Source organism: Lepisosteus platostomus, chromosome 1 (genome assembly GCF_059453375.1).
Source record: "Lepisosteus platostomus isolate fLepPlt1 chromosome 1, fLepPlt1.hap1, whole genome shotgun sequence".
NCBI classification, from domain to species: domain Eukaryota; kingdom Metazoa; phylum Chordata; class Actinopteri; order Semionotiformes; family Lepisosteidae; genus Lepisosteus; species Lepisosteus platostomus.
In genome coordinates, this window is record NC_142611.1 from 57,893,856 (window position 1) to 57,909,342 (window position 15,487).

The window sequence follows — 15,487 nt, forward strand, 5'->3', positions numbered from 1 at the left end:
ATTGACCCTGGAGGTTTTGTTTCTTCTTACTTAAACTTGCACCTCCACTCCACCTGCCGGGCGACTGACTGGTGCTTCCTGTGTTCCCCCTCCCCGCCCTCTCTTGTGCTTCTCTTCAGAACACGGCTCTAGATAAGGAGAAGCAGATCTTAGTCAGCAAGCGCGGTCAAGAGGCCGGTGTGGTCAGATCGGGGAAGAAGTTTCCACCCACCCAGCCCGAGGACCCCAAGACTCCCAGCACCGTCTCTGCTGCCTGCCTCACCGCCCCCACTGAGTCTACCCAGCAGTCCTTGGCCTCTCCCTCCACTATTACCCACATGAGCACGGCGAGTGGCCCTGAGGCTGAGGCTGAGGCTGAGGCTGAGGCTGAGGCTGAGGCAGGGGAGCCCTGAGACACTGGGGATCCCCCAGGAAAGCTGAAGGAAGCACGCTGCTAGAGGGCTGAGTGACCCCCCATCTTCTCTTCTTCCTGATCTGCTTCTCGCATGTAGAGGCTCATTGTTCTGTTACAGTGAACCTGCTCCTTCTGAAGCTGGCCACTTCTGATGGTTTGCTCTAGCACAGTGAACTTAAGTGTTTTATCTTATTTTTCAAGACTCAATATTGTGTTTTGCTATTTGACATATAAAAAGGGTTCTCCCCAGGCCTATTCAGTTGCGTCCCCCTGCTCTTGCATTACTGTAGAGTTGATTGTACTGGTGGCAAGAAAAGTATGTGTAACCCTTCTCTTTATATCTTGTAAATCTAAAAGTACCATTGAAAGAACAATGATTATTTTGTTGAATAACAGCGAGAAAAACATTTTAAAAGTACCCGAAAAGAGGGAAAACTTAAAGAAAAATATCTATTGTTTATGTGTTGGCTGCAGAGCACAGAGGGAGCACACACCCCTTACTTTTGCAGGGAAAGTGCAGCACCTGTTTGTCCCAAAGTCCAGTGGAGAGCCAGTGTGTCTGCGGGTTAGTCAGGCCTCGTGAAAGCTGCAGCACTTGAAGATCTGGGAGAAGTTGTTCAGCTGGTCCTGTAAGTCAATAACGAGCTGAATCAGGGTGGTAGAAGCCCAGCTGAAATGAAACCCTGTAAACAAACTGGCCCTCCAGGATCTGGACTGGATACTTGATTTGATCTGGGAGCTTATGCATTTTGTGTGTGTTTAATGTTTTTCTTCACCAGAGGGCGCCATTCACGAGCAAGATGGAGATGCAATCAGGAAAAAAAAATGCAAAGCTAGGTAGCTCATACTGAGCTAACCAGCACTGGTGAATGATGACCTCGCCTGATAAAAGGTTAAAATCTTTTCTTCTTTCCACATAGGAGTAACAAAGGTATACACATTCTGTAAAAAATTGACTGGATTTGTATATGTGAATTTACCAATTTGGAAAATAAAGGGCATGTGCAGTAGTGGATAGAGCAAAATCTGCTGAGCCTGCAGATTCTTTATACAGTATGTTCAAATGTTGATTTAGTTGCACCTTTAACATTGTATGTAATTCCTTATATGAAATATAAGAAATTATATATATGTTTTATAATTACCTGGAAGATGATTTTGTACTGCTACTGCGCCCAGACATTATTTAATGTAGACCATGGTACTGTAGATCTGAGTTTAATTGAATGCTGTTAAAATTCGGTCCCATGGATAAAGAAAATTCCTGGGGAGAACCCTAATATACACAGATATAATCTGCGGGTGGAAAGGAGGGTTAATATGGTTTCATATAGGTTTTCTAAATTATTTCAGATTATTTTTTTCCCCAAAAAATTGTACATAATTTAACCAACTGTTATGTACTGTATACACATGCTAGATTGTGGGAATATGAAATATGACATGATTTCAATTTAAATCTGAATAAGTCAGAAAGATCTTTGAAGTTATTTTTAGTTCTAAAATAATAATTTACATTACTTCAAGAAATAGTCAGATCTGGACTCTTGCTCTATCATGCTAACTTGTGCTTTACACCAGACAAAAATAGAGGCATACATAAAAAAATGCAAATAGAAAAAAAAACCAGTAGAATGAAAGACTATAAAGTTGGTACAAGTCCTGTAAATGTGCATACACCTGTCTGAAACCATTGTTTAGACCGGAGGAAGAAAAAGTGATGAAGTCTCATTTATGAGCTGAATAAAGGTATTTATTTGTACAAACTAAAAAAATAGGTTGCTCTAGAGTTTAAAAGGGTTTTTTTTTTGCTGTATTTAAATTTTATTTTTTTGGTTCCTGTGTAGAAGTTTCTGCCTCTGAATTTTAAATGGTTTAAAACTAACACTATGCTTGAATGGCTGTTGTTAGCTGCATGTCTCCTTCTCTACTACATCCCAACATAAATCAGTAGCATAAGAAACCAGGCAAAACAATCATCTGGAATAGCCTATCTAGCTTCCAGAATCCAACTTCCTGTCATGTCCTTTTTGGTTGTTCATTTTAGATGTACATATAGCAGTTTGGCCTATTTCACCCTGAGATCCTGACTTTAGAGAACATGTGGATGAGTGAAAGAACAAAAATATGATTACTTTAGAGCTCACCTTAATAGGCTCTGATCTTCATTTCTCTTTAGGGTACATTTTTTTTGTTGGTTTTACTGCAATCTTTTATAATGTATTAGGACAATAAATCTGAGAACTTCATGCAATAAAAATCTCTCCTGAAAGACTCAATCTATTATTTTTATTTTGTTGAACAATACCCTGCACAATGTTGGGATACAGTATGTCAATAATGTATAAACTTACTGCTGGTTTATCATAGTACTGATTTTTAGTTAACATAAGGGAAATCATTTTAACCAAAATATGTCATAATATTACAAAAAAGAGGTTATTAACATTTTTTTCCTCTGTTGGTTATATCAGGACTGAAGATCCTTTCTGGCACTTCCAGCATACAATACATCAGATTCTGAACTTGAACTTGAACTTTATTGCCATATGTAACCGGTAGTGGTACAATGGAATTCTTACTTACAGAAAGTCTCTCGATTGTAAAACAAGTGTAAAAAAACAGTGCATCAAGACAATATACAAACAAACAGTAGACAATGTGCAAGTAAACATGTAGACAGTTTGAATGTAAACAATACAGACGTGTAAACAATGACTGGAGATGTGCCATAGATAAGAAATCATAAAGAGGTAGATGGTGATGGTGTAGGTGTGGTCCGAGGGGGATGGCTAAATGTGTTCGCCAATCTCACTGCTTGTGGATAGAAGCTATTGAAGAATCTAGTGGTAAGTGTCCGTATGCTCTTATATCTCTTGCCTGAGGGCAGTGGGGTGAAGAGCTCATGCCCGGGGTGGTGACTGTCCTCTGTGATGGCCAGAATTCTACCACGGCAGCGGTCCTCATAGAGCTGTTTAATCTTGGTGAGACCGCTGCCGATGATCTTCTGGGCCATATTGACCATTCTCTGCAGTGCCTTTCTTTCTCGCGAAAAGGTGTTGCCATACCACACGGTGATCCCGTTGGTGAGGATGCTCTTGATGGTGCAGCGGTAGAAGTTCACCAACACATGTATGGTTTTAAATTATCTTATAATGGAAACATTAAGCGGGCTTAAACTTGATATGAAACCAGGTGTACAGTACATTACCATTGTCTTACTAGAAAAACCTATTAGCCATTTTTGCCTTTAATTCAGCTGCACTGTTTGTACAGTATTTAATACTTACTGCACATTCCGACTAATCAGCTGTTTTTTTCTTTAATTTTTTCTCGATTGGGAATTTATAGCAGAACAGTGTTGAATCTCTTTAGAATGGAGTGAACACTGCTTATTAACTGATTGTGTCTCTAATTTTAATGAGCCAGTCTAAGAAACAGTGGCACTTACAGAGGAAGTTCCAGATAATTTTACAACAGGATTTTTTTACCCAGATCTGCAGTACATCAGGTTATGGTCTGATTTTTTTGTTTTGTTTGGCATTATTCCATTTCCTTCCATTTTGTAGGCCCCACAAAACATTTTTATGCACAGCTTATTAGTTATTCCTGACTTCATAAAAACAAATAAAACGATACACAGATATTTTTCAGTTACAAATCCTTTTTATTGTTTAAACTCATCACACATCAAAAGACCTCATTCCAAATCAATTACCAAAATATTCAGTGATACATAAAAATACAGTAGTCTTGGAGTTGCATTAATAACCAGGTATTTGATTTTTTTTTCCCACACTGGTCAAACAAGATTTTACAAAAAGAATAAACTGATATGGAATGTTTATCAGTTGTATTTTGACAACATTAATGAATGCACACATTATGGGATATAGACAGACCAAAGTTGATGCACATCTTTCACAAACTTTTATATATGCATATTTTTTTTAGCCACAAGCATTGCAGAAAAAAGGTAACAGGCTCCCTCTGATATGTCTTTGCTTATTCAGACTAGTGCTGAATCTTTCCAAGGAGACCCATGGCTGTGAACTCAGTGGTACACTGGTAACACTGAACACTGTGAAGAGCTGGTGCTGACTGGATGATACCGTTATGCCAAGACCGGCTCTACTACTTACTCCCAGACTAAAAATAACCTTTTATACATACATAGGTTATATCAGTTTACAGGATGACTAATCCTTTGTATAAACTAGTCACCTGAATTTACAAGAATGTGATTTACTGTGCAAAATATTTAACGTTATTAATTTTTCCCCTAAAATAATTTTGAGATTTAAAAATACCCCCTTTGAAAAAGAGAATCCATTAACTGCCATTGAATTCTTTATGACCACATAAGCTCTTAGTGCTACAGTACTAGGCCTTGTCTCCTATTTTTATTTTAGAAGTAAAGATACTTATGTTGATACTTGACATCTGTTATCTGCAGTACAAATCATGCATACAAATGAAAGATATATATATGCTGTTTTAAAAAAGAGGGATTTTTTTATTTTTGAGCATAAAAAGATAAGTAAAAATAAGAAATCCCTTATCATTTGCCTTTTTGTGGCAGTCTAACAGTGCTTAGTCTGATATCTTAATGAACAGAGAGTTTATCAAAACCATCTCAGAACAGAATATTGCTCTTATCCAGGCATCTTCAGTGGCAGTAAAGTATGACAAGGTAGCACAACGCTTATGAAAAATGTGATCAAACACAAACTCAAGTTTTTTTTTCCATATCACATATTTTGAACCCATTTCCCCAAGTAAGCAAATATAAGCAATTTCTAAAGACAACCAATGGAAATATAATTAACTATTGACCAATCAAACCCTTATTTGTCTTACACAGAGATCAAAATAGACTTTTACAGCTAAAAAATAGACTTTTTCATACCTATAGAACCCAGTCCTAAGATTTGTATTATGAAATTCAATAGGATCTACAAAATATAGCATTAACCATTTAAAAATAGGTTGCTTCTTTTGACAGTTTGTAAGTTACATTCAGGAAAATGTATATAGAGTAGTGCCTTTATTAACATGGCAGGATTGCAAATTGATGTGCACACTTATTCACACAGCAATTGTTTAGAGCTAGTCCTGATCCTTGAGGTTTCCCTTCAGTATCTAGTCTGATATTCGTGGTGCCATCTATTAAAATCATTGTAAAACAGTACTATACTTCCAGATGCCATGCCAGTAATTATGCACCTAGAACAAACAAGGGAAAAAAGATCATAATTATGTGCTCACATGGAGTAGCAAAGAAGTGAATAATAACATTTAAGATAACTATGCACAATTTCCTATTCTTAGAGTATTGTTTTGATGCTAAACTGCAGTCACTGAAACAATACTCAAGTAAAAATAATTGTATAAGTAAAAATAATATTGAACAGGAAAGAATGTTCGATATCCAAAGACACGTGGGGCCAGCAGTCAATAAGCAAACCAGTGTATGTACAGTACGAGCCTATCAGATGTTATTTTACTGTAAAAACATCATGATACATTACTGAAAAGTACTGTACCATGCTGAGTCTGCTTCATCAAAATGTGTGATCAAGTAGAGGCAATGTCTTAGTTCCCAGGGGCCTGAACTTAAACAACATGGGTCCTTCACAGGTTTATAAATATTGCTAGTCACTGTTCCTGTTTTTTTCACTTCTCAATTTTGACTACTGGATTTTTGTAGCACTGATGTACTTTTAAAATGAGAAAAAAAAAGCAAGTCACTAAGATGAACAGGCTTCCAAGCACAACAGTAATATTTTAAAGTAAGAAATATTTCAGAATAAATAAATGGGTCCTTGTAAGGACTGATGTTTCATACAAGCACTATTAGTTTGAGTTGTGCCATCATCTCTTACCTTTGGTCATGTGACATGGCCATTGACCTGATCCCAGCATCACAGCCTGGGTAGGTGAAGAGTTGTTTGAGGTCATGAATCTGCCAGACGGTGAGCACTCCGCCTTCCCCACCTGACAGGAGGTACTGTCCATCGCGACTTAGCTGGATAGCCTAGGGGAACAGAAAACTACTAACTTCACATATACAGTTGACATGGCAAACAGAAAAGTAATCCAAACCATTCAAAGCACTAGAACTGAACCACACTCCACTCTAAAATACTTCAGAACTTTTAAATGGTACTTTGACTGACATGATGCAAGAGGTTCAAGCTCATTATTCAAATCTGCCTTAATCTAATTTAGAATGTTTTATTTTTTATTACAATTACTGATCCATTGATATGTCCACACGGTATAATGTGTTTAATTTAATTTTTGTGCTTGCATGTACCTTCAAAGCTCTAACAATAAACAGGCCACTCACATAGGCTATACATAGATACAGTATCTTGAAATAGTGAAGAACCTAAATCTAATAAAATAAATAACATAAAATACATGTCTCTTTAGCCTAATTCAAAAACTGTATTAGTTTAAAACCTGCTGAAAGACAGTAGCCATTCAGAAGCACATAGAATTTGATTCACTAGATGGGAAAGTACAGAACATAACATTTAGTATTTGCTTTGCAAAATACACTGGGTCACTGCCACTTTCTTTCGAAGAGACCATTCACTAGTCTATAAACATATGTAATGCTTTGAAACCCTGTTTTAAATAAACATGCAGTATTTTTTACGAGCTCTAGAGTCTAAAAAAAGTCTGCCTGCTGCTGCATAGTTCTAGATTCACCAGAATCTAGAATAAGGCCAGAGACTTTCAGCAACAATTCCACCTTTCCATGCCCATCAACTCAGAGGTGAAAGAAAGATTTGCTTCAGACTTTCCACAACAGTCCTTGGCTCAAACTATCAAACTGAAGTCCTGGAAGGCAAAAGGCTTTACAACATTTTGTCATCTGCCAAAAAGGGCTGAACCTTTTTTTTTTTGACTGAAGGACAAGTCAGCATGTAGAGGGATCTCAGCCAAGGAGTGGACCTCTTGAAATGCAACAATGGGGTTTCCTACTGAGAAACACCAGAGTGGAGATTTATCCTGGTCATCTGGTTTTCTAGGTGCAATAAAGCCTGTATTAAAATTTAAGGGGCCCTAGAGAAACCAGTGTAATGCAATATAGTGTATATGATAACATACACGCTGCATATAGATTTAAAACTTTGGCCACAGCTTTCTTTGCACATTTAACAAGTATGCAAGTGCCTGGCACTTGCATACTTGTTAGATGTGCAAAGAAAGCTGTGCTACTCTTATAAATGGGAAAACAGTTCACGATTAATAGTTCTTGGATAGATTTGCAGCACTTTAAAATGTGAATGAACCCAATGGTATTTAAAGTTATTTGTGACATCACAATGAATTATTCTATAAGCTTGCTCAAATGTGTATATTTATATTTTTGCAGCACACAAAATACTGTAGTAAAACACCATTTAATTTGAAGCAGGTGTTTCCAGCCCTGTTCCTGGGGAACCCCAGCCCAGCTGTTTTCATTGGTCACCATTTAATCATAAATTCACAAAGACTTGGAACAATTTCACTGTGATCAATTAAGCAGGCCATTTGTAACATTAAGTAATCTAGAGATGGTAAGAGAACAAGAACATTGATTGAGAACACCTGTAAATTCCAATGGCACCCTCCACAGTTCTCTTAATTAAACAGATTACATGATGAATAATTTACAGGTGTTCCCAATTTTAAGAAACAGGTGACCTGTAGGACTAGCTGGATTGGGGCTCTTGAGTACTAGGGTTGGAGACTACTCAAAGGACGTATGTTAATTTGCATCTTCTTCGAGTGCCCAGCAATCTAAAATGTGCTTATCATGTTTTATTACAAGTTTCACAGGTATAGTGCTTGAAGATTTGCAAATTAAATTATTTTTAAAAATGTTTAAAAATCAACCCACTCCCTGTCCTCTTTTTCCATTAATGCTTCTATGCCCCTGTGGCTAAATGCTGATTTTGTTTTTATATTACTGAATTTAAAAAGGATTTATTTCATAACTCCAACACAAAAGAAAGTCCTTACAATACACCTTAGTTTTCTAAAAGTAAAAACCAACTAAGCTAATGTTATAAGTTACAAAATAATTGACAAATGTGTACAAAATATTCTAATTGTGTACTTGATTTTGACCTTTCACCCATACCATTTGTAGGTGTCAGTTCAGCTATAAATTGAAGAATTATTTTTTCGTTGTAACAATACAACAAAAATAGCTTGCACAATAAACTACAACTCAATATATAGCAGGTTATGCTAAAGCGCACTTGAAAATGTTGCCTTTACTTTCAGAATCAAATCAAATGAACCCAAGCTTTTTACAAATCAAAAGTAAATAATACACACAGCTGCCTAGACTCTTCAGAAAATCAAATTCTGTTTTACTGAGAACAGATCTATGGTCCTCTCCTAAGCCTGGTATAGAACACTAGTGAAGCAAAGCAACAATGAATAGGTTGATTTTGTTTGTATCAAATATCCTTGTAGTTTGATATAATGCCCTTGTCAGTAAGAGCATGGTTTGGAAATGCACTGTTTCACTTCAAGTGTTTGACTACATTTTAGAAAATCTTACATCTATGCATGTCGAGTAGCTTTCTGCTTTCAAATCCTCTTTACCAGACTGATATTTTTCCACTATAATGTTTGGCCATATTATTAGTATAAATGCACTTTTATAATTAGCTTTTGTTATTTTTATTGTACTGTAAAAAAATTGCCTTAAGAAGTATTTATGGCCTATCTGTACAAAATCCTATTAACTTAAAAATTCAAATTGTAAGCTGAAGATCACCTTCTAGGCAAATATGATGGTCAACAGATGACAAATGACGCATACAGTAAATGGATTTGCACAACATCCTGTACAAAATTAATTGGTACTGTACAATACAATACAATTATATACACAATTTAAGCCAAGCCAATTAAAGGCACATATTGTCCTTTTCCTGCTTAAAACTGAATTGGAAGTTGAAATAAATCATGGAACTCATCAGTTCTCTAACATGAGTGTATTAAGACATCCAATTAGTTCAGGTGTCAAAATGAATCTGCCATGCTTGATAATTGTAGAACTTCATTAACCTTGGGGTTTTAGTTCAGTAATTTTCTGTCTAGGGTCAAGAGGATCAAAAATGTTGAGTAATACAAAATAAAATTTGTCACCCCAGGGTTTTTAAATATTTTTTAAAAGATTCTGTTTTAATGTTTTTAAAACAGAGATGTTTGTTTATGGTCATATACATAGTGATGCAAATGTGTTTAACATTTTACACTGCTTTGATTCAATGTTTCAGGCAAAACTTAGCCCAATAATCTTGTGCTGAAATTTTAGCCATTTATTTTGCCATACTGTATGCTAACAATCCTGTTAGACCTCCCGATCGATGTGAACTAAAGATTGTTAAATCACAAGCCTGTTTTTTTTCCCACCCAAACTAAACTGTTTGGTTGTATTGTCTGTATTATCACATGTGATGTGGAACATATAATGCTTTACACATATTAACGCACATACTGTACAACATGTAAACATATTGTAAAAAGGTTTTGATATTTGCAGGTTCTTGACGTTAAAAGCAGACACACACTACGCATTCTCTGATTAATGATATTTTTGTATTGGTGAGAAGGCCTGACTGACTGTATCTTGAGAGTGTAGACTCTCCAGTAAGACAGTGTTCACACTATAAAACACCACAGCAAAGCCCCACAGAGCTCAGTGGGAATCTGGAAACCTGGCACAGTACTGGGATAGCCCAGGTGGGAGGGCCAGGCATATAAATCACAGTGTTTCTCTGGGACTGCCTAACAAGGCTGCAAGTTCTGGAAAAACTACCTCTCCAAAGTGTCCAATATGGCCTCGCTGAGTCAAATATCAAAAAGCCAGCTCTGATATTAAGCAATGTCATACTTGAGCAGAATGCCAGATAGAACCACATAAGGTTCTTATTCCGTTTCTTTTTTTATGTATAGTCTTTTTTTGCTGTTATGATGTCTGGCAAAGGTGAAGGCCTAATTTATGGAGTCATTAATACAATCCATTACATACACAAAATCTGTAAAAACGGTTACTTTCATATGAATACTTTTGCACTATGTAATCCACTCAGCATGTCTCCAAGTTTCCAAATTAATCTCCTCCTCTGCATGAGGAAGCTTTTTTTACATAAACTTCTCCTTTAAGCAGAGTCTTTAATGCACATGTACAAACCTATGCACCGATTTGACATAAGAAAATAGACCTGCATGTTTCCAACACAATGCAATGGAAAATATGAATGGCTTCAATACTTTTGAAGTTAACACGTTAGGCATTACATTCAGGATTGTATCTGTTCATGCACAATGGGGCTAGCCTCTGAGCACAGCCCTTTGAAGGACCAGCTTTATAAATTCTTGGACAATTAAGTTACTAACAACCAAACTGGCAAGATACTGTAGGACAAAAGGCGTGCTCTTGTTTGCAATCTTATGTTCTACTTTTTTTTTTGAAAGAAGAGCTTCTTAAATATATAAAGAAAAGAAGAAAGGAAACTAAAGGCAGCAGCTGCCATGGCTAGGCCAGAGACAGGACATGCACACTGCTGAGCAGCTGAGGGCTATCCTCCACTGATCCCTGAGTCTTCTGGCCATGAGTATATATTCACTTTTGTCATTTTACATTCTATGTAGAACAAAACATCTTTTTTTTACTGATGTGTTCACACAATACAATTTTTAAAGAAGATGTTTCATTTTTAGTATTGGAAGATTTAGACTGCTTTATACTTGATCTAAAGATATCACTGCATACAGTATGTTTAAAAACATAAAACAAGGAAAAAATAATCAGTACTGCAAGGATTATATATATTACCTGATTTGCAGTCTTTATGGAAGGAAGAGATCACAATTAAATGTCAAGTCACTTCCACTTTTTTCTGTCAGTCAAAGCAACGTCCCTCCGCCCTCAGCCTGTATCATAGAGACCATGCTTACAGAAAACAACCAACTCTCCTCATAAAATTCCTCTTTAACCAGGAATCAAACATTTTATGTAACATGAGGGAGCACAAGGTCTCACAGACAGCACAGCTTTCAAAATAAAAAGCAGGTGTGCAACTCTGATTAGGTCCTGGCTTTTTCCCAGGCAGACCGGAAGTCTCTCTGTAATTTTCTAGCACTATTCTGGATGAATAAGAAAGCTGTCCTCCTGTGCTTGATGATTGTAAATGGTAACCAATGTCAACATCCTGCAATTTCGCAATGTTCCCTGACATTAGAAACGCAAATCAAAGAGCTTTCACTCCAACTAGCCTGGACCCAGAGGAGTTCCTTTCTGACCTACAAGTTCCTTTTCCACCAGTGCTGAGGTATCTCCAAGTGCCTTTGGGCAGGCAGACTTCAATCTAAATGCCAGGCTTTAATCACACCACTGCCGGCCAGAATGATGAAGCACAGAGGCTCTGGGAAAAAAAGGCAAAAAAAAATCCCTCCAGACTATTTCAGATGCAAGTCCAATAGGACGGCTGCTGTTTAAAGGCATGTCTGTGCGTTTGCTGTGGGTCAGCTTGAAAAGCCTTAGGCAACATGTGCCAAGTCCTTCAGGAAAGACAGAAAATACCACAGGGATTGTTCTATATTTGACAGATAACTAAAGCCAGAATAAATCTGTTCAGAAGCTCAAAGGCCAAATGTTCACAAATGAGATTTTAGAGGGAATACATTTTTTCTCTCTTTAGCGTATGTAAAGAATGTATCTATCTTGTCCCACAACTATAGTCTTACTACTTTGCTCTCTGAACAAGAAAGAAAAACATAGTTCCACTAAAAATAAATAAGGGGAAAAAATCAATGTTAGAAAAAAGTCAAACAAATGAGCATGAACAAAACAGATTCATGTTACATTTTTAGTGAAATGCACTGGCCAGGGAGAACACAGACCTTCTTATAAAGAACAATTCAAACTCAAAATAATAAGTAACAAGCTTGTAAGCCACTGAAAAGGGGCAAGAGTTTGTCATTTTTATCTGTCTCCACAATGAAGAGGTACAATTGTCTGTTTCTTTTTTTTCTAATAGCAATAGAATGACAACCTTTATGTTTTCTTCCACTTCCATGTGGCCCAGCAGCTTCCCATTCACGCTGAAGACACAGAAGTGTCCTTTGTCATAATACACCACACAGTGCCCTTCTGTGGACGCCTGCAGGAGCCTGGGCCGCATGCAGCTTGTGGGGCCCTCCAGCGTTCGCAAGAGATCGCCATTCATGGAATGTATCAGGCAAGGGCCCTCTGTGAACAAGGAAGGAAAGGACGACAGTAGTAAGAAACTGGGGCTTCCACATTGTGGGGAAACTTGGTTTTATTAAAGTATTTAAAAATACAGAACAGAAAATAAAGTTCCCCAAGCTGAAAAATGTCAAATGCTACGATATTGAATAACTTATGGTACTGACGGCAGGAATAAATGTGATTTTTGATTAAGTTATCCCTGGGAGTTTTAACAACAGTAGCAGGTAAATTTTGGCCAGTTGGTTTCAAGGATAATGCATGCTTACTTAAGTCACACATTATATATTCTTATTAATAATAGAGATAAAGCTTTGCCATGAAGATATCACTCAAATTACCGCTTTGTTAAAAATCTCTTTTATTTTAGGCCTTGTTACAAAATGTAATCATGAGAGTGGCCACAGTCAAACACACAAACAACCTGAATGCCCAAACCTAAAGCTATCATTACTATTCAATAATTTGGGAATTAAAATTACGCAAATATTCAAATAATTATATACCGGCAGAAAGCAAGGTTAACAATTAAACCCCTTCTGTGAAAAGATGGCCAATCAAAGCATTTGCTTCATCACATTTAATGTCTGTTAAAACTGCTTGAAAAAGGATCTAACCTTTCTCTAAGACACTTGGGAGTAAAAACACCTTCCCAGATTTACCTTTGGAGCCACTGATGACGAGGCCTAGCTCAGCACACACTGTGGCACAGGTGATCTCGCAGTCATGTCCTGTCAGTATGGCTCTAGGAGTGACAAACTCTGCTGGAAGAAAGAAAAACATTCACACAGTGAGGCCAGATACTCACCACTAAACTCAATATTCATATCAGAAACTGTCAGCTTTACCGAACAGTTGAATTAATGACACATTGCTGCAAGACAACTGTCTATGCTTTCATGTGGCTATCACTAGGCAGCCACCAGGGGGATCCCAACACTCAAGTGTGCCTTAAAATAAGGAATTTTCCACATACTGTAAAAGCCAACCAAGACTTTGTGTTTTGGGATTTTAAACTGGTGATATTAAACTAGTAAAACATCTATTTGTAGTCTAGAATCCAAAACAACAGGGAAACCAAACAATACACAAAAGAATATATTTAACCCTGGACTTGCAACTTTGCATGAAAAATGTTTTAAGACACTGATGCTATATCTTTCTTGCATTGTTTATAAATATATAACTAACTCAAGTTAAACCTGTAGTTCACATTCCGGATGAGGCCTGATTTCCAGTTTTATCCTACAATTCTCAGTAGTCAGGCATAGTGCTCTTTTTTTCTCCCGATTTTACGAATTATTCTTGTCTTCATGTTATGCATATACTGTACATGAAGAGGGGACTGATCTTTAACTGCAAGTAGCTTCTGAAGGCTGTAGTAGTAGATCAAGTTTTTATACAAAGCGAATTTGGGTTTTTCCGTCAAGAAAATGATTATGACTTGGCTTGACAGATGCCATTCCTCACAGTGGGGCATGATGCTTATGAATTTGAGTGTCAGCAGGTTTGGGGTGCAAGAAGATGTACCCTCAAGATTCTAACTTATAACTCAGCTTATTGCACAAAAACTGAACGCTTCTGCCCAAAACTGGACAGTATGGCCTGTTTTCTTGGCATGCTTTTAACCCACTGACTGATACAATCTGAGCAATTTGTAGTGCTGGCTCACAGCTCCAGTGCTCACATACAGAACACACTTCTGATTCCCATGACTACATTCCTTCTGTAGCACTTGTCACTAACAGCAACCCCCCCACCAATACATGCCCAACCCCCCCAAACCCCAAAATAAAACCAGATGCAAGACATCGTGAAGGTAATTTTGGAAAAATGCAGTGTTTAGCTGAGACTCAAGACCTAGCGGTTTTCACAGACACAGACCATGAATCACTTGTTTTGGAAGACCTGTCAAAAACCTGAAACTTGAATTTCATTGCTTTAACTAGAGGCAAACATATTTCTTAAAATATATGATGTTCTTTAACAGGCAACATGCATGCTTTCAGATACTGAATTTAAAAATTCCCACAAACATTTTTGCATAAAGAAACTTTATGTCCAATAGGTAATGTTTACATACAGTACTTACAGTATATAGCAGTGAATTAAAAAGTAGTAGGACTAACTAATCAACTTTGGGGTCTATTTGCACATCCATTGTTGACGTAGTTACACAAGTTTATAGCATATTGACTATGCTACTCTTCAGCATTTAATTTACATAAAATAATGGACATTTTGCATGTTATTATAATTGCAAATATATATATACTTGAGGGAGGCATGGTGGCGCAGTTGTTGGCACTGCTGCTTTGTGGTGCTGGGGTTCAGTTCTGCCCTGGGGTGCTATCTTTGTTAGTTTGTCTGTTAGCTGGTTTGTATGCTCTTCCTGTGTTCGGGTCGGTTTCCTCCCACAGTCCAAAGACATACTGATGGGTTAATGGGCTTCTAGGAGAACAGTTGCATGTTTATGTCTGTGATGGACTGGTGTCCCGTCCAGGGTGACCCTGAACTGAATGAAGAGATTAGAAAATGGATGATGGAAATGCATGAAGAAATCAGATAAGGGGTGAATAGATGAATGATAATTTTATCAAAAGGTGCAAGAGTATAAAATGAAGAAGTGTTTTTGTGAATTAGTTTAAAGATGGATTTCTGCAGTTTCAAGGATATAAACTTCACATTCTTGGATCATGACCAACTACTTTTCATTGACTAGAAAAAGGAATCTTTTACTATATTCTGTTCATCAGAAAATTTTACTGAATACAGCTTGCTTTACAATATGCATTTATATTTATGTAACACATTTTTGGCCGTTA

At 37.1% G+C, this 15,487-nt stretch overlaps 2 protein-coding genes across 8 annotated transcripts in view; one reads left to right on the forward strand and one right to left on the reverse strand.

Annotated features, from left to right (window-relative positions):
* dclk2a (doublecortin-like kinase 2a) overlaps window positions 1-2,673 on the forward strand; it is an 83,939-nt gene extending 81,266 nt beyond the window's left edge. For 4 of the 7 annotated variants that reach the window (XM_088633168.1, XM_088633169.1, XM_088633170.1 and 1 more), the window contains exon 17: window positions 120-2,673. In XM_088633168.1, the coding sequence (XP_088489294.1) occupies window positions 120-392 (273 nt within the window). In that variant the 3' untranslated portion in view covers window positions 393-2,673. The remainder of the gene's footprint in view (window positions 1-119) is intronic. The other 3 variants (XR_015938063.1, XM_088633172.1, XM_088633171.1) reach the window with 3 other exon arrangements.
* Window positions 2,674-4,040: 1,367 nt separating this feature from the next.
* Window positions 4,041-15,487, reverse strand: part of lrba (LPS-responsive vesicle trafficking, beach and anchor containing) — a 283,565-nt gene continuing 272,118 nt past the window's right edge. Inside the window, exons 53-56 of the mRNA XM_088633176.1 lie at window positions 13,325-13,426; window positions 12,469-12,665; window positions 6,280-6,431; window positions 4,041-5,620 (exon numbers count right to left, since the gene is read on the reverse strand). Of these exons, the coding sequence (XP_088489302.1) occupies window positions 5,530-5,620; window positions 6,280-6,431; window positions 12,469-12,665; window positions 13,325-13,426 (542 nt within the window). The 3' untranslated portion in view covers window positions 4,041-5,529. The remainder of the gene's footprint in view (window positions 5,621-6,279; window positions 6,432-12,468; window positions 12,666-13,324; window positions 13,427-15,487) is intronic.